Genomic DNA, 17509 nt, shown 5'->3' on the forward strand with positions numbered 1-17509 from the left:
GAGTACGGCCCTCAGACAATATTGCACCAAGATTTGTGATAACCACCTGTTTACTTTCTTACTTTTGTGGCCCATCAAATTACTATCGAGTTTGCTGGTCCATAATCAAATAGCTGAGACAGCTCCGGTTTGAAGCAACGGAATGTAGTGCCTTGCAGCAAACCACAGATGGTTGACGTCACGATGTCGCAAACAATCCATTTCCACGAACCCTGTACTTTAATAGATACTTTAATAATGAAAGACGGGGGTTTTCGTGTTGCTGAACCCTGGTTTTTTTTTTGCACAAGCCGGATATCTTAACTAAGGAGATCAACACTGCGCTAAGCCTGTGAGACATATTTGAGCAGGAGAACGATGACGTCTGATACTGCTTCAAAAGCCGTCGTCTTATACTGGCACCGTACAGACTTAAGACTGCATGATTCCCCAGCGTTGCACGCGGCTCTATCCTTGAAGTCAGATGTATTCATCCCAATATGGACCTGGGATCCTCACTATGTTTACCGCGCTAGGGTTGGTCCTAATCGCTGGAAGTTTCTTCTTGACTGCCAAAATGATCTTAGCAGGTCATATACCAAGTTGAATCCGAACCAGAAACTTTGGATTGTGCGCGAGGCACCTCAGACTGTTTTCCCTAAGCTCTGGAAAGAGTGGAAAGTGACACATCTAGTCTTTGAGAAAGACACAGATGCATATGCCCGAGATAGAGACGAGGAAATAATGTGTATGGCAAAGGAAGCCGGGGTGCACGTCATCGCGAAGATGGGTCGCAATTTGTTTGATCCGGACGAACTGGTCCAGAAGAACAATGGGAAACCTACGATGAGCATGGCTCAAGTTGAAAAGGCTGCCAAGCAGATCAATCAAGGAGAGCCTGCAAAACCACTTGCGCCTCCTGACAGCCTTGCAAACCCTTGGGATCAGAAGAAAATGAATATCAGCAGTCTGGAACAAAACATTGCGGATGTTAAACCGGACTTCAACGAAGCTCACCGTACTGCAAGGGACACGCAGTACACGCATATTATGGGCCCAGAGAACTCTTTTGGTGTTCCAACATTTGAGGAAATAGGTATTGAGCGTTCTCTAGCCACAACCTCTCAGAATGGTGGGGAGACAGAGGCCCTGAATCTCCTAGATCGGTATATTCAAGATGAAGAGTATATTGGCCGATTTGAGAAGCCAAAGACATCTCCAGCAGATTTCGAACCTCAGTCGACAACTCTTCTCTCGCCCCATCTCCATTTTGGGTCTCTTTCTGTCCGGAAATTTTGGTGGGATGTGCAATTGATCTTGGAAAAGCGCAGACAAAACAAAAAATCAGTTTCATCGGTCCCAACCAACCTGCCTGGCCAGTTGCTCTTTCGTGACATGTTCTTTGGAGCCCAAGCCGCCATCGGTGACAAATTCGCACAGACATATAAGAACAACATTGCTCGATTTATTGATTGGCACCTGCCTTCGAATATTTCTACAACTGGCTTTCTTGATGGAACCTATACTGTGGACTCTCCAGAGGCGGAGGGGTGGTTTCAGCGATGGAGGCAGGGTCAGACTGGGTTTCCATGGATCGACGCCTTGATGCGACAGCTGAAGCAAGAAGGCTGGATTCATCACTTAGGACGGCACAGTGTTGCCTGCTTCTTGACAAGGGGAGGCTGCTATGTGAACTGGGAGAGGGGCGCCGAGGTATTTGAGGAGTTGTTGATTGATCGTGAGTCGCCCTCGTGTGAGAAAGATATCTTATCCTCTGATGAACACCACAGATGAAACAGCTTGTAACGTTGGGAACTGGATGTGGCTCTCATGTACGGCCTTTTTCTACCAGTTTTATCGCTGCTATTCGCCAATTACATTTGGGAAGAAATGGGACCCAAACGGCAATCTCATCAGACGCTACTGCCCTGAGCTGGCAGAATTTGACAAGAAATATATATATGAGCCCTGGAAAGCATCTCTATCAGACCAGAAAAAATGGGGATGCCGGATTACAGGCGATGGGGGCGATATGTCTGCTGAAGGAGGATCGATCTATCCTAAGCCAATGTTCAATTTTGACGAACGACGAAAAGTGTGCATGGAAAATATGAAAAGAGCATACGACGTGGGAATGCATGGTGATGATGAGCAGATTAGGGATGGGTCATGGCAGAAGGTTTTCGGACATTCTGGTAAGGCGAGTGAGCCAGAGCCCAAGAGAAAGCGGCAAAAGGTTGAAGACTATTATCAAAAGAAATAAGAGTCAGACAGCTTTCAAATTCAGAAATTGCTCGTATGTAACCGAACTAAAGCAAGGGTATTAGAGTAGTGGATTTATATGCAGATCTAAGGAGACCTATAAGGATAAGACTTAGCACGAGAGATCAGTGTCAGGGTAGTCTCACGATACATCTGATAGGCGGGTTTACGGACAAGGGCAATAGAGACTCGTGGGTATAAGTTGTGGTGTGACTTAGTATCATTCTAAGAGCAATCGCTAGTCCCTGAAACCTAGGTGCTAGCGAGGTATTTATATATAGGCTTTTTATGCTACTCGTCTACCTAAGAGGCGAAGCTGCTTTATCGCTTCTATTATTGCGGCTGTTTCCATGAACACCATTGTTCGATATGTTATGCTTTGTTTCATGGCTGCTGGAATTTGGACTGAAGGAAATGTGATCGTTTTTTTTACGGCTTTTCTAGAGCGGGACACCGAAAACGAAATCAGAACAGCTGTAGTTGAGGATTATGTTGAATTTCCGCTATTACTCAAGCTCGACACGAAGCCGGGGCACCAGAGTGACTGCGGACTATGAATCATTCTTTCGCTCGTGCTCCGAATGGACGGCAATTACGAGTACTGCTAGCATATGACTAACATGTCCTTTTCAGTAATCTAAGGATTCGAAACCACTATCTCCATGCCGTAGATAAGGGCCTTGCAGTCTCGAATGTAAATATGGCCTGTACGGCATACTTGTTATACTCGCTCTCCGCGGCAAAGTAGGCCTTCCCATAGGCCTACTAGGACGCCTTGCTGCTTCTGAAAGCTCTTTAGATATATAACGGACAACTCGCGGTTGAGTGAATGGATAAGAAGAAAAGATTGCCGTGTTGCGAGCTGTCTTATCTGGGCCACAGCGGCGCCCTAGTAGCCGACGCTCTGGTTTCTCTTTGCGCTAGGGCCAAGCGTAATGTTCGAGTTCCCCGCAGATTAGAACCCTCCAATGCTCAGTGGCACGGCTTCATCCGAGGTTATTTGCGAATAAATCCGACCCGTCGCCAGAAAGTAACGAGGCGGGTCCAGCTCAGGGCTAGTCTGTTTGTGGTACCGCGTGGCGACGCTGTTGAACTCCGAGAGGGGCTGCGGACCAAAACCCCCTTTTGGCCCCCAGATTTAGTATTTTGAACGCTGTACTTGTCGGCTCAACCCGCTGTCGGATATAGCACCTCGGGGTGTTATCCGCAGACTAGTACTAGGCGCATGGTAAATGCTTCCCCGGACGTCCCACCCAACGGTACAAGGCAACGGTGTAAAAGTGAGCTATAGTTATTCTTCTGCGTCTTCTACCAGAGCTACAGAAAATGGCCACTACCTCTACGGCCGCGGAGATGACCTCAACCGAGAAAACCAGACTGCGGGTGTCGTTGGAAGGCGCTGCGGCGCGGAAAGGTCCATCTATTGGGCAATGGCTTGAGTTTCCCGGCTACTCGCTGGCAAGGACTGTTTCGCAGCTGGGAGAAGATGTAAGCCACCCTAGCGCAAATTGGTGGGAAACACCCTCTTACAGCGCAAGCATATGCAGTGGGTATTAATCGACTGCGAACACGGGAATATCGACGACAACGAGATGTACCTCCAAGTGGGCGCAGTATCTTCCTCAGGGGTATCGCCGATTGTCCGTATTCCTGCAGCAGAGCCGTGGATGATGAAGAGAGCTCTTGACTGCGGCGCTCATGCAATCATGGTTCCAATGTGCGAAACCAAGGTAAATAAACAAACAGAGGGTCGTCTTGCCTTTTCTCTGACATTGCTCAGGACCAAGCGGAGGCGATCGTACGAGGCTGCAAATACCCCTCAGCGCAATGGCCGCAAGGTGCTCGTGGGACAGGCGCCATGTTTGCTCCGGCAGCATTTAATCAAAATGGGCGACAATACTTGGCCCGTGCCAATGAGTCCGTCATGGTTATAGTTCAGATCGAGACCCGGCAGGCCGTTGAGAACTGCGAGGAGATTGCGCGCGTCGACGGTGTTGGTACGTGAAACCACGAGGTTCTGCAGCGTGACGGCTAATTCCTCGCCTTCCCTTTTTTGGGGGTGGTTTTTTTCTAACGCTTCTCCAGATATGCTTTTCGTCGGCCCAAATGATCTGGCGTCTTCAATGGGATATTTTGCTTTTGACCATGGCCAGATTGCCGAGGTTCAGCATGCCTCGCAGCGTGTTCTCGATGCCGCGAAAAGCGCCGGGAAGTATGCGGGCCACTTCGCTTTATCGGCAAAGATCGGTACAGTGTCCTTCTCTGGAGATGTGCTTTACTCTTCTAGTGTGACTGATCATCTGTATAGCGTCCGAGAAATATAAGCAAGGGTTTGATTTTGTGAATTGTGGCGCCGATATCGTCGCCGTTACGGCGTGGATGTCGGAGGAAATGACAAAATTGAAGCGGCTGGTTGATGAAACAGCCAATATATAACCGCGCAAGTGCCTTTGAGGCCACAATTGCGGAGGGATGGTGTTCGCTAAAAGATATACATCGTAACCATGCAGCCACAGTTCCTTTGAGAAAAGCCGCGGGTCACAGCTGGCTGCGAAATCAGGAACAAGAAAACCAATGAAATTACTATTATGTTTTGCTTCATCGCCATTGTGATAAAGTGTTCGAGGGAATCGACGAGCTCTACGTGCAATGGTCTGCTAGAGAGTCGTTATTGCACTTGCGCCATCATCCTCAATACTTACATATCAGCCAGTAAACAGTACCGTCGTGTCCGAAGGCCCAAGTGCAAAAGCCAAAATGACCGAAAATCATATTATCTTGGTTTGAGCTCCTATTGAAAGAACATTTCTACTCGCCAGTTCAATCTACACACGAATTGAAAGTCGATCGCGGCACGGTTCCGTGTGTCATAGAAAAGCATATTCACAAGTTCCACGATGACTTCACAACTTCTGCCATCCTAGTGACGCCTAACTCTATGTCATCTCTCTATTATAATCCCGTTAGTACGTTGCCCGCTTGAGTAAAGGGCAGACACGAGACTTACCGTCACCATGGCGAAGGAGAACCTGAAATGTGACGTCTCGGGTTCCACGCCGCGGGCTTGGGTGCTGACCTTGTCCGCGCCCTGCCATGGATGATAGTAAGATCCTGGAGTCAGGAGAACCTTAGGGGTTCAGTCAGCCGCATCCATGGAAAGTTGTAAAAATGGGTACCATACCAAGTTCTCCGCAAACCGCATCCAGAGCTCATTCGCAAAGCTCTGTTCGGGGTCTTCGATTTTGCTATCGTGCCGGAGCTCTTTGAATCGTGGGTTCGCAGAGAAATGAAACATCGCCCAGATGAACATACCTCCTATCGGAGGCACAAAACTGAAGATTGGGATCGAGCCGGACCCCGTTTTCATTGCCGCCACGAGTCCGTCTGCGTTGAGATTAGGAAATGCGGAGGCGGGCACGAGTTCGAAATTCTTTGCGAAGGCGCTTATCATCCAATCGCATCGCATTTGATACTGATTGCTCAGATTCTGCAGCCAGGTAAGGTAACCGTCCACCGTCCACTGGCGCAGGATTGATAGGACGACTGCTTGTGAGAGGCCTGCGGGGTCTTGCGTTTCGACCTCAGTCGCTCGCAGTAGGCGTTCGGTGAAAGAAGAATTCGCTACGAAATATCCCAGGCGCAAACCCGGTGCGAGGCTTTTGCTGAATGACTCGAGACGGATCACTCGGCCCTGATAGTCGTAGCGCAGGAATGATGGCGCGAGAAATGCCTTAAAGGCATCATTTGGTTGCAGTTCGTATGTCGTGCCGCTGTCGGTCCCATACTTAGAGTATTGTATAAAATAGTATGGGTCATCCTCAACAATGATGATATCTGCACGCGATGAGAGTGAGCGTCGCCAATCCTAGGGTAGACAAACTTCAACCTACCGTACTTCGAACAGATCGAATAGATCGTCCGTTTCCTGTCCTCACGCATTGTGGTACCGGAAGGATTGGAGCCCACACCTACGAGGTAAAGCACATGCGGGCGCCGTACTCCTGGATGCGTCTCATTCCAACTGGCGAGCATTTGCTCAAGCGCATCGGGGTGGATGCCTTGATCGTCCATTGGAATCGGCGCAGCGAAATTCCCCAAAGGAATCCACAGAGCTTGAGCGGACGGGTACGTGAAGCTCTCGCAGAGGATGTGATCCCCTTCTTCACATAGCAGGCCAACCACTTTGCTCCATGCATTTGTGTTTCCCTGGTGCAGGAGAACCTCAACATCTTTATATGGCGGCTGGTGGATCTGCAGGGTGAAATCTAGACACCATTGGCGCAACTGCGGATTCCCTGCACCATTACCTGGGATTCTATCAGTCCTGAATGTTGTAGAACAGGCCTGGTTCTGCTCACCGTATTGAAGGAAGTTGGCTAGAGTCGGCGAGCCTGCCGTACTCGACAGTTCAAGAACGCTTTCGTCGTTGTATTCTAGAGCACGCGGAGAAGACACATTTGAAACCACAAAATTTGCTCTGTGGATTGGGAACAACGACGGATGCGGGAGGCCTGCGTGCGAGGGTCTGAGCATTGAGGGGCCATTAAGATAGCTATATTTGCGCTTACCTCCAGCGAAGCTGATCATTCCCTCCTGAGACATGAAGTGAATGATATCTTTCAGAGGGCTCGGCCGTCGAGCTTTCGACCTCGCATTGACATGATGCGAAAGGCATATAGCGTTTTGCAGGCTATCGCGTTGATCCGTGCTTGCCATTGTTCGAGCAAGCGATGGCAAAACAATATGTTGCTGGCTAAAGTTTTTTGTCTCGTGTAAAGCCCCTTCAGATAGGACATCGGTTCAGGAGCGCTAGACATTCGGCTCGCTAGAAGAGATAACACGTTCAGCCACATACTAGCTGATTTTGGAGCGGGAGCCGTGCGGGGATGCGGGTAGTGCACTGATATACTGCGGATATGGCCCTTCCCCTCCCTCGTTGGGTCAATTGCCGACGCTAATCCAGGAGTCAATTGATTGCGTTCGTTGTTTATATTGTGGCGAAGGGCTGATAGAAATTCTATCGCCCTAACATTTAAGTTACAAACTCGATTCTAGTGGTTCTCTGCTGTGTTTTCCCCCTCCGATTCCTACTAGCAGTGGACAGAAGCGAGATCAAAGCTCGCCCTGTATAGCTATACTATCCCAGAAAACCAGCCGTCCCATGCAAACAATTATGCCAGAAGTTCCCGGCGAAACAGCGTCGGTACGGGATCTAGAGGGCAGTGGCGAGAAGCATGAGATCTCGACCTCCCACCAACATGACGATCCTTTTGGTGACGAGGAGTTCGCGGCCGTAAGATACAGGACTATGGCTTGGTGGTAAGCCACTGTCTCGATGCTAATCGCGAGCTTCACTGACGCAAAGTTGGTGATCAGGCAATGCGGACTTAGTGAGGCCATCCACACTCCTTATTCAATCTCCTCGTGAGGCTAATGCAGACTACGCCTGTGATAGTCATGGTGGCAATGACAGTCGGTTTAGGCATCTTGTCTCTCCCGTCAGTGGCTGCAACTGTCGGTCTCGTGCCGTAAGTAACAAGTGTCTGTTCCTCTTGAGAGATAGTAGGTCATGGAATGCTGACCCTTCGACTTTAGCGCCGTGATTCTTATTGTAGGCCTCGGCCTGATCGCCACGTACACTGGCTATGTGCTCGGCCAGTTTAGACTGCAATATCCCCATGTGCACAATATGGCAGACGCGGGCGAAGTCCTCATGGGCCGTTTCGGCAGGGAGCTCTTCGGCAGTGCCCAGCTGATCGTCCTGATTTTCGTGATGGGCAGCCATATCCTCACGTTTTCCATTATGATGAACACGCTTACAAACCACGGCACTTGCACGATTGTCTTTAACATTATAGGAATGGCTCTGATGTTTCTTGGCAATCTCCCGCGCACCCTTAAGAATGTCTCGTGGCTATCAATCGGATGTAAGTATCAGCAGCTCCACCCCAACAAGGGAAGAGTTGGTTTGAATCGGCCGTTATCGCTAACAGCAACCCAATACAAGCATTTATTGGTATCTTCAGCGCTGTATTGGTCACGATGATTACCATTGCGATTGAGCACCCATGGAGAGGCGATATTGAGCCGACGAACAACACGAGCTTTTATGAGGGATTTGTCGCTGTCACTGATATTGTCTTTGCTTACGGTAGGTTCTGCCAGTCCCTGCATTGAGTCTCAGAGCGAATAATCGTATTAACGCTCTTCGCACAGCGGGACATGTGAACTTCTTCAGCTTCATTTCGGAGATGAAGGAACCCAAAGAATACCCGAAGACTTTGTATCTGTTACAGTCTGTAGACGTTGCCTACTATGTGGTGGCTACGGTGGTGATTTATTACTATGGTGGTCAGAATGTTGCATCACCCGCATTAGGCTCACTGAGTCCGCTGATGAGCAAGGTTGCCTATGGCATTGCCATCCCAGAGGTGAGGCCCCGTTCCTGGAGCGGCTTCGAAACTGCTCTGTGCGTCTTAGTCCCATGAGCTCACGCTCGACAGATCGTGATCGGTGGCGTTATCAACGGACACGTTGCCAGTAAATATGTATATGTGCGCCTGTTTCGCGGCACCAACCACATGCACCAGCGTAACTTACTGTCATTGGGCTCTTGGGTGCTGATTACCTTTGGCCTCTGGGTGATTGCCTGGATCATCGCGGAGGGCATCCCTGTCTTCAACCCCCTCCTCGGCTTGGTGGTACGGACGATTTCCCATCCTCACGCTGACCCTATTAAGAGATTGTTAACCTAAGCCCTTGGTAGACTTCGTTATTTGCGAGCTGGTTTACTTGTAAGAGTCCCTCTCTTTGTCGGCATAAATCGTGGGCCCTTGACTAACTTCCCTGCAGACGGCCTATGCGGCGTCTTCTGGTTCTTCCTAAACAAGGGCCATTGGTTCTCGTCGCCGAAAAATATATTCTTATCGGTCGTTAATATATTGATCTTCTGCCTTGGTGCATGTCTAGTATGTTAATCAGGTCATTCCGCCACTTATCTAGTGCTAACCCCGGTATAGTGCGGCCTCGGTCTGTACTCCTCCGGGAAGGCAATTCACGATAATAAGCGATTAGTCAGCTTCTCGTGTGCAAATAACGCCTAACGCGTTTTACTGGCACCTGTGGTTACCGGGACAGTTGTAGTGGCTCCGTCAAGTTGTTTCTGAAAGCCCTGATATTGTTGCCCCTAGTATATCCTACTTGTCGTTCTCCTCCTAGTATCTATGCGTATTACTTTAGCTTTAATGGCGTAGATATGTGTTATTTTTTTCGCATCGATGATTTCATCTTAATAGTCGTAGCTAGAGCTCCTATTCTCTAGATCTTGGTATAGTACGCGACCCTCGTAGGTGCCGTTGATTCCCCTTCTCCTTTGATCGCCAACAGTTGTTGATCACCATGACCGCCATTACAATCTAACAGACATCCTGATAATTGGATTCTTCAACTGCTCTCACGTCAAGCCACTTAGTAGTAGCTTCCAGTTCAAGGACATGACTCGATTTACAATTTTCTTTAGGACTGGATCAACCCCTGAAGTTACATTTTCTACTCCAGTGGCGGATCTTCAACTCAAGATCTGCTGGGGCTAGCTTATAATTTAAGTCCCATGGTTTCACTAAACCCCTGAAACATTGTCATGATTCCTACTCAAGGCTGATTCCTCGCAGATTTCTAGTAATTTTGGGGGCAAAAAGTGAAAGGTATTAATCGCCCCCAAGTGAAACGCCTAGCCCTTAGGTACAGGATTGTGCAGATCCTCCCTGGCATTTAATCTTTTATTTTCATCTTCATGACAGTACAGTAATAATGTGGCCATTCATATCAATATTTGTGTCAGTATATATGCTGAAGTAGTTAGCTCTCTGCTATCTTTAGTCACCTAATTACGCTCTGTATTTTACGCCGGATTCTTTTACTTTCTTAATTCGTCTTCGCAGCGTGTCATCACTATTCTTCTTAGCACTTTAGAACTACTTCTGCCTTTTTTGTTAGCATCTGTGATAACCGCTGTCGTTGAAATTTATTATAATATGTAATAATGAGAATACATCCTCTAGATATCTAGCTCTTAGTCAGAGCTAATAACTGCAGGGTCCACTTGTTAGACCTCCGGTGAGACCCACTCAAACAAACGCCCCTTTAAGTCCACCCATGTGCTTACAATTCGCCCGCCAGGCGAACTACGTATATTTGTATTTCAAAACGACTTGTTAATAAGGAACTCTAGATATCCGCGCCACCTTTGCGATATTGGGATTACCGCAATCGTGGTATGAGCAACGCCTCCTAGATAACATCCTCCATTTCGTCAAAGGTTTTAGGCATCGTAGTGGTCGGGAATTGACTATAGAAGAGGAGGGGATTGATGAAAATAGATTCGTTGCTTTGTACAAGGGAAAGCATTACGAGGAAGATCCAGAACGTGTAAACTATTAGGGTCCAACTTTACAGCCATTAAAGATTAAATTTAAACAATTGTCATAAGAACCTTCGCATAGACGAAGCTAACTACGTGACGAGGCTTACCTACCTAATCCTTTCTTCCAGAAGTGTATTGCGAGCCTTACCAGCGAGAGCCTTACCAGTGAGAGCCTTACCAGTGAGAGCCTTGCCAGTACGAGCCTTGTTACCAGCTCTGTTCCTAATTATAGCGAGGTCGATGATCCCCTGTCTTGTTATAAATATGAATGAGCTATACATCTCCGAGCTTCCTCTTCAGCTTTTTCACTTGACTATCTTTTCGATTTGTGCAAGGACTCATGCCTGCTAAATCATCCATACTTACCGGCTTCTTGCTGGTAGCCCTGACATCAGGGCTTCCTCAAAACGGCGGTGGGGTTTTCCCTCGCTCTGTACCTCCAAGCGAGAGTACTACTACATCTTCGACGCTTAATGTCTGGACTACGCCCCACATTCCTACTTCTGTCTCTACTTCCTATATTCCTTTTGCTTCGTGGAGACCATCAATCTCGGGAACACCTTTTCCCATTCTCGGCTCTGAATCTGAGCGCAAGACATGCAAGCGTAACCCTCCGCAGAAGCGTCTCGAGAAACGCGACGTCGATGGACGTGATGTCGCAGATCTTGTTGAGCAGGGTATCGTTAGTCCGGTAAGTCAAAAGAGTTGCGGGCGTCATGGGCGTCGTAGTGACTTGTATGTGGAAATAACTGACTTTGGACGTCTGTTGGCTTAGCCGGTGTCTGTCTCCGTTACGCCTTCTTTCGTGGCCAATGTCCCAGAGAACACTCACACCTACACGGTCGGACAAAACGGTGAGACGACACCAGTTCCCATAGTAGGTGGTCCTGAATGCTGGGTAAGTACCTATGGATCCTTCTCCAACTATTAAGCCCTGACTAAATTACTCTAGTTCTGCCCCAAAGAGAATGAAAACAATCATGCCGAAGGTGGATGGGCGCTGCTAGGCCTCGATGGTCCAGGAACATATCAACCATTCTCGGATTCTGAATCCACCGGGCCTTTCCCCGTCATCTTTGTTTCATCCAACGGGAATCCAGTCTACGCACCTTCCCAGACGACAGACGAGCTATCTACAAAGGTCAAAAGACGAGGACCCCTTCCGACTTACACACATGTGGTGAAAGAACCGAGATATAAGGTCTTCGAGAGATACGTACCGACGAGCCTAGGACATTATAACGGCGAGGGTTTTGCCATAAAACAAAGTACGTGAATGTCGCCTCTTTGTCCCTTCACCTTCTCTACGAGAAATGCTTCTGAGACTGACAACACATCTACTTTTTAGAGAGTACCAGAAGAATCTATCGTGGTATTGAAATTCCCACTCATTACGTTTTGATCGCAGGCTTCCTCAGACACACGGTTGAGTTAGTTGAAGTTTACGACGAATGCGGTGACGCGCCAAAAGCGATTCAAAAAATAATGACCTATGATTGGGATTCCCGGGTTTACGACCTCAATTTTAACGACGATACACAGGAGGTCTTTATGACGCAACGTGGCGACGGAAGAGACTGGGTTTATCGGCAGGATAATTACAAGTGGTTGGGGCGTATCAAGCCGCATGCCGATCATGAGTACATTGTCTTTAAGGCAGATCAGATTTTTTACAAGTGGAACGAGAGTGGAGGATACCAATTGTTCCTCAGAGACTGCAGGAAGTTTGCGAAGAAGTTGTACGAGAAGATTAAGGCGTAAAGAGAGGAGATACTTGTCTGTGAATACATTGAATGAAGTCAATACACGAAGTCACTTCGTGCATTCATCTGTGTGTGCTATGCTATTTCGTTGATCAAGCTCTTAATTACAGCTCCGACAGAACATGGCAAAAAGATTGAGATTCCGCCTCTGTCGTACAGCTCTAGCCAATAATGTAGCTCAGCAAAAGACAGAATAGATCGGCAATTCAAGGGGAAAAGTTGTTAAGCCACCAAGGTTTCAAGGGCAATTATATTCATCAATTTCCATCTCTATGGCTAGGTATGTTGTTATCATTGTCTTGATGGTCATGAGAGCTATGCAATCAAGATATCTGTAAGAACTTGACTAATTATACCTCTCTATACCGAAAAGACTACTCTCCAAAAGTCATGTCTTCGCTCTATGCCTTACCCTAACGACGAAAGATAATGAAATAAATGTAATCTACTGAATCCGCTATTCAACTGGTAAAAGAGATATATGCTTTTTCAAGAAGCTGAAGTGAATAGCATCAAGAGATGCGCAGAGGCGTCGAGTTAATCCAAAGCTAGAGGTCTCCAAATCCCGATCACTCCCCTCTCTCTATTACTATATAGACCTTCTTCCGTGATGGAGACCATCTATGACACGCTTATCTGGAGGCGATAGCTTCGCCACCTTCCACTCCATAGACAGCGATCTGAGTCACCGCAAAGCTCGTTCCAATACCTTTATCCTGCGTCTCGCCAGAAGTACCACTCTTCTCATTATTCCCAAAGATCTCCTCGTACAAACTTTGGCTCTCATCGGTAGTGGCCTTACTATGCACGTATGCAATATGTCCCGTGTCTGTATCAACCTTCAAGCCAACCTTTGACTCTTGGTCGCCTATCCAGTATAGTGTGTCTGGATTTTCAACATGCTCTATTGCAGATTCATGTGATGGAGGTTGAGTATTTCCTGCTTTGTTCAATTGCATAAGCCTGAAACTTGGCTGAAGCTGGAAGAGAAGCCGGGGAAGGCCGAGCTTAGATTCTCCGGGTTTCTCAGATATTTCTTGGTCTTTAGCGCTCACGTTATCCGAAGTGCGAGAGAAAAATGCGCCAATGACTTCTGGGATTCGGCTCTGGCCTTGGTCTCCGATAAAAAGAAGAAGGCGAGGTCCGTAATCGGGATCTTTCTGGGCAACACTCTGGATGATATGATTGCGAGACAAGCTGTCATTCAGTTCCCTCGTTGACGACTGACTTATTATTTCAAACGAGAATGGCCTGAATTTCCGGGAAAGCTCGAACTGTTTGTGAGCTTCATATGGAGGAACGAACAACGACACTGCGCGGCAGATGTCGCTCGTAGTGGAATTTGGTGGTGACTCTACTTCAGATGCTAAACTAGCATCTGGCATAGGAGGTTGGAAAATGGTTGCCCATAGTTGATGGAAATGTTGTTCGAGATTTGGCTAGTGCCAGAGATGAGTTAGCTTTCATATTAGACTTAAAGAAGCAACAAGTCCCAGCTTACCAAAATATTTAAGCCTTGAGTTATCGAATCGGGTGTTAAGAAACCTTCGTGGTCAAGCTGGAATGGCTGGAGTAGTATCTTCACTAGCTCCTCTTTCTGGGGGCTCGATTCTTCGAGAGAGCCGTAGCGAAAACCTCGACCCCATGTCGAATTATGTACCTTCATCCTGCTAAACAGGCCAAGCAAAGAGGCAAGGCTGTTGATGTGTAACTGGCATGAAGGACTGGCGCCTTTTAAAAGACGCTGAGCCACCGGCCTCAGCTGTCTGCTAGATGGAAGTCCTTTTTCAACCTGGGGTTTCGTCATAGCCACAACATCCATGACATCGTCGTATATGAATGAAGTGGTGTCGATAGGATTTTGATTCGGCTGATGATTGACCCAACTATGACTGATACTTCGGAAGATCCGGTTATTATTGGATCCGCATTGGCAGGGCTGGTTATACCGCCAGTAGCCAATACCATTCCCTAGAGTTCCTAGGATCTCCGTGCCGTGAAAAGCGAGCAAGGTAATGGCACGCTCAAATGCGGGTCGTTCCAGTTTTGCGTGATCTGCATCATAACATGGAAATGGGTGATAGGCATAAAAATGGAAACATGACCATAGAAGGTCGACAGAAGCGTCCGGGATGGTAGCGCCCTGGTGTGTTTTTATAATGTGATTTTGAAGGCTTTCTTTTGTCCAGTCTAAGCGAGCATATTATTAGCCAAGGCCTTTCATGGCAGTTGTGGTCCCTAGTCCCTTCTGTAGGAATAGATGAATATTCAACTTACAGGGCTGTCCTTGGGGCGAGTCCTGGACGCTGCACGCGTCAAATATCGCCTGTGTGTTGGCTTCGGCTCGACGCTGTGCCAGGCGACTATGCAGGTCATGGAGAATGTTGTCTAGGTGAAAGCCATCAGTCACTTTGCAACGAGCGGAATCTTGACTCATGGGAACATACCTGGAGTAGCCGTGCGAAGATACTCATCGATTTCCTTCCGTGTATCTCCAAACATAGCACGGTGACCGATCTTGTTTATTAGATCCCCCAGCGGCATGGTTGATTCGATCTTCTCTCAACTATTGAGGTGGTGGAAGATCAAGAGGGGAATTGGCCGAAAGATATTTGGTACGTTAGTTGGGGGTGAGGTGTCGTCACGATACACTAGAGGACAGGCAACCCGCCCCTTTTGTAATGGATCGCCGGTATCCTTGGGGCATTATTCCCCACCGCGCTTTAGGCCCCCACGGTCGGGTTGGTAAGGCTAACCGCTCGAGATGATCATCTCGTGGCGGTTCCGGCCTGCAGAAAGACAGAAAACTTAAATCTAAAACAAGGCTGTGCATCCGTCCGAGCCTCGTTCTAACAGATGCTAATTATCGACGCCACTTTGGATGCGTCAAAGAAATTTTCAAAGTTTTAGAAAATGCTGTCAATTCCCGGGAAATAATTCGTACGGAGTACGTGGCACCGATCTTCAAAAAAAAAAAAAAAAAAGGCTTTTCTTTCTTGCAGTATATACTGACCAGGACTTGAGTTCCTATTCCAGAAAAGCATCGCTAAAGACTCGGAAAATGCCTTTACTCTTGAAGTTGCCACCGCCCGCTCTCAATATAATCTTTGATCTTAGCATTCTCCCTAATACTCCTCCAAAGTGCCCACATTCGTGGATATTTTTCTTCAGTGATAGAGCCGGTGGGGCACGGAATCCACTTGGTTATGAAACGATTCAACCAGGTGAAAGCGTAAATGTCAGGCAATGAGGGCTAAAAATAGATCAGTATCCAATGAACTTTACATGGCGAATCGCAACTAACCTCTTGCCCTCCGTAGAACAAACCCTTACTTGCTAGTATATTCTCGTGTGCCTCGAGGAACTTAGGAAACAAATCCCAGAACTCTGCAGCGCCGCGCTTCTTTGAATCTTCATTGCTTTCACGCCACACTTTCCACATGAACATGGCTGTCATGTCACTCCAAGCTGCATGATACATGTCTAGCACGGCTGCTTCTACCGGGTTCGAGCCGAGGAGCCCGAGGTCTGCAGCGAGGAAACGCTCCATGGTGTGACTTTCGGCAATGGATTCCTATATTGTTGTAGTCAGCACATGCTTGCTCACTATCATGAGCCAAATCCATGTACCCATTCGCCGGTATTCTTTTGCACATGGAGAACCGGTAATTGGCCAAACGGGGTTGATCCCTTTTCCTTGTCCCAGTCCTACCGCACCATGTTAGATGCATGATCGCCGTAATCCTATAGAACTACAATACTCGCCTTGGGGAACACGTTCTCGTACTCCACGCCACTGATCTCAAGGATCAACCGGGTTGTCTCGGCGAGACCCTGTTGGCGGCGGTTGTAAACGCGATACTTGGCCATTTTTGGTAAGATGGATAAGAGAATGTCTAGCTCAGAAGAGGAAGAATATGCTTGCGCTGAATGATATGATTGCATTGAATGTGCTGTCGTACTTATAGTCAGAAAGAGCGTATAGCCCATGAAATTGTCTCAGGAATTCCCTGCTAAGGTCGTATTCAAAACGGGGCTAAGCTTCGTGTTCATCCCAGTAGCTTGGACGGTCCGAAGAGTGAACCAATCCAAACGCTTCTCGGTCGATATTGTTGACCCGATCAATTAATTAGGTCTCTTCCCCTTTGCTATCGGGATCTATTTAGATAAGGAGAGCCCTTTGAGGGCGTCTCAGGGATAATCAATTATAGTAATATAGTTTTTAAAGAAGAACGACACCATAATTCGAAACTAAATGACACACTGAGTAAATCCAGAGCCGACTTCTGCCATACTCTTCATCCGCGAGCAGAAATGTAATTCTCATCTTTTCTGCCGCCCGTCAATAGGTGGAAGCACAATAGACAATAGTCCTACGAAATTTCAGCATTGCCAGACGAGAATGAACGGAGAAATCAGGTCAGAAACGCATTGGAGTTATAGTGGCTTTCGTACTATATGATTAGCGCTTACTAGTCAGCAAACAACAATAACAAACTTTCATTCATTGGACAATCACCAATAAAACTGACGCAGGTCGGCTGTTCGAGGGGTGGGCCAATTTTGGGGCACCCCGTTATCTGGTCTGCACGGTTCTGCGGACTTTTACTGTATTATAAAATGACTCATCGATTGTTGCAAGAGAATACGGCATACTTCAGCAGGGATTATGGGGTGGTGATCTAAAATTAGACTAATACATTTGAGGTTCGGGTTCGAAATTAAATCCGTGGGAGTATGTTGGGAAAACAGATTTCAAAATCGTCGACAGGGTTAGAATATGTCCCCTGGAAAAGTCAATCGGTCTCAGGAGCCACTTTCTTTATACTAGAATCAGTGCAGCTCCCGGCGGAGCTCTCGGACACGACAGTGGTTGCTTCTTGGAGCTATAGCCAGAGTTCCCTCGTAGCGCCTGGGTATTAAGAGGGTGATCCAGGAGACGGAGCACGCATTGCAATGATCTGATCCAACCTGGCGTCGTCTTTACACGACCTTACATTCTACTTGTAAACATCTGCAAGAGACTCATGGAGGGAGACTGGGGATCGAGCTATGTTCACCATCAAGAGCAGTTCCGCAACTA

The 17509-nt window shown here is 47.6% G+C and overlaps 3 protein-coding genes across 3 annotated transcripts; 2 read left to right on the forward strand and 1 right to left on the reverse strand.

The window, feature by feature from the left end:
• Positions 1-3567: 3567 nt before the first annotated feature.
• Positions 3568-4677, forward strand: PFLUO_LOCUS2801 (uncharacterized protein; the record flags this gene model as incomplete). The annotated part of the gene is made up of 5 exons (XM_073779978.1): positions 3568-3729; positions 3789-3971; positions 4022-4238; positions 4327-4488; positions 4550-4677. The coding sequence occupies 5 exons, from the start codon at positions 3568-3570 to the stop codon at positions 4675-4677; spliced, it is 852 nt and encodes a 283-aa protein (XP_073636879.1).
• A 447-nt stretch (positions 4678-5124) lies between these two features.
• On the reverse strand, positions 5125-6957 carry PFLUO_LOCUS2802 (uncharacterized protein; the record flags this gene model as incomplete). Its single annotated transcript, XM_073779979.1, has 6 exons — positions 5125-5190; positions 5249-5368; positions 5423-6075; positions 6132-6548; positions 6600-6752; positions 6810-6957. 6 exons carry the CDS (start codon positions 6955-6957, stop codon positions 5125-5127), a joined length of 1557 nt encoding a protein of 518 aa, XP_073636880.1.
• Positions 6958-7414: 457 nt separating this feature from the next.
• On the forward strand, positions 7415-9126 carry PFLUO_LOCUS2803 (uncharacterized protein; the record flags this gene model as incomplete). The annotated part of the gene is made up of 6 exons (XM_073779980.1): positions 7415-7560; positions 7837-8168; positions 8249-8392; positions 8458-8672; positions 8745-8942; positions 9094-9126. 6 exons carry the CDS (start codon positions 7415-7417, stop codon positions 9124-9126), a joined length of 1068 nt encoding a protein of 355 aa, XP_073636881.1.
• Positions 9127-17509: the final 8383 nt, after the last annotated feature.

The sequence above is a fragment of the Penicillium psychrofluorescens genome (genome assembly GCF_964197705.1).
Source record: "Penicillium psychrofluorescens genome assembly, chromosome: 2".
NCBI lineage: Eukaryota > Fungi > Ascomycota > Eurotiomycetes > Eurotiales > Aspergillaceae > Penicillium > Penicillium psychrofluorescens.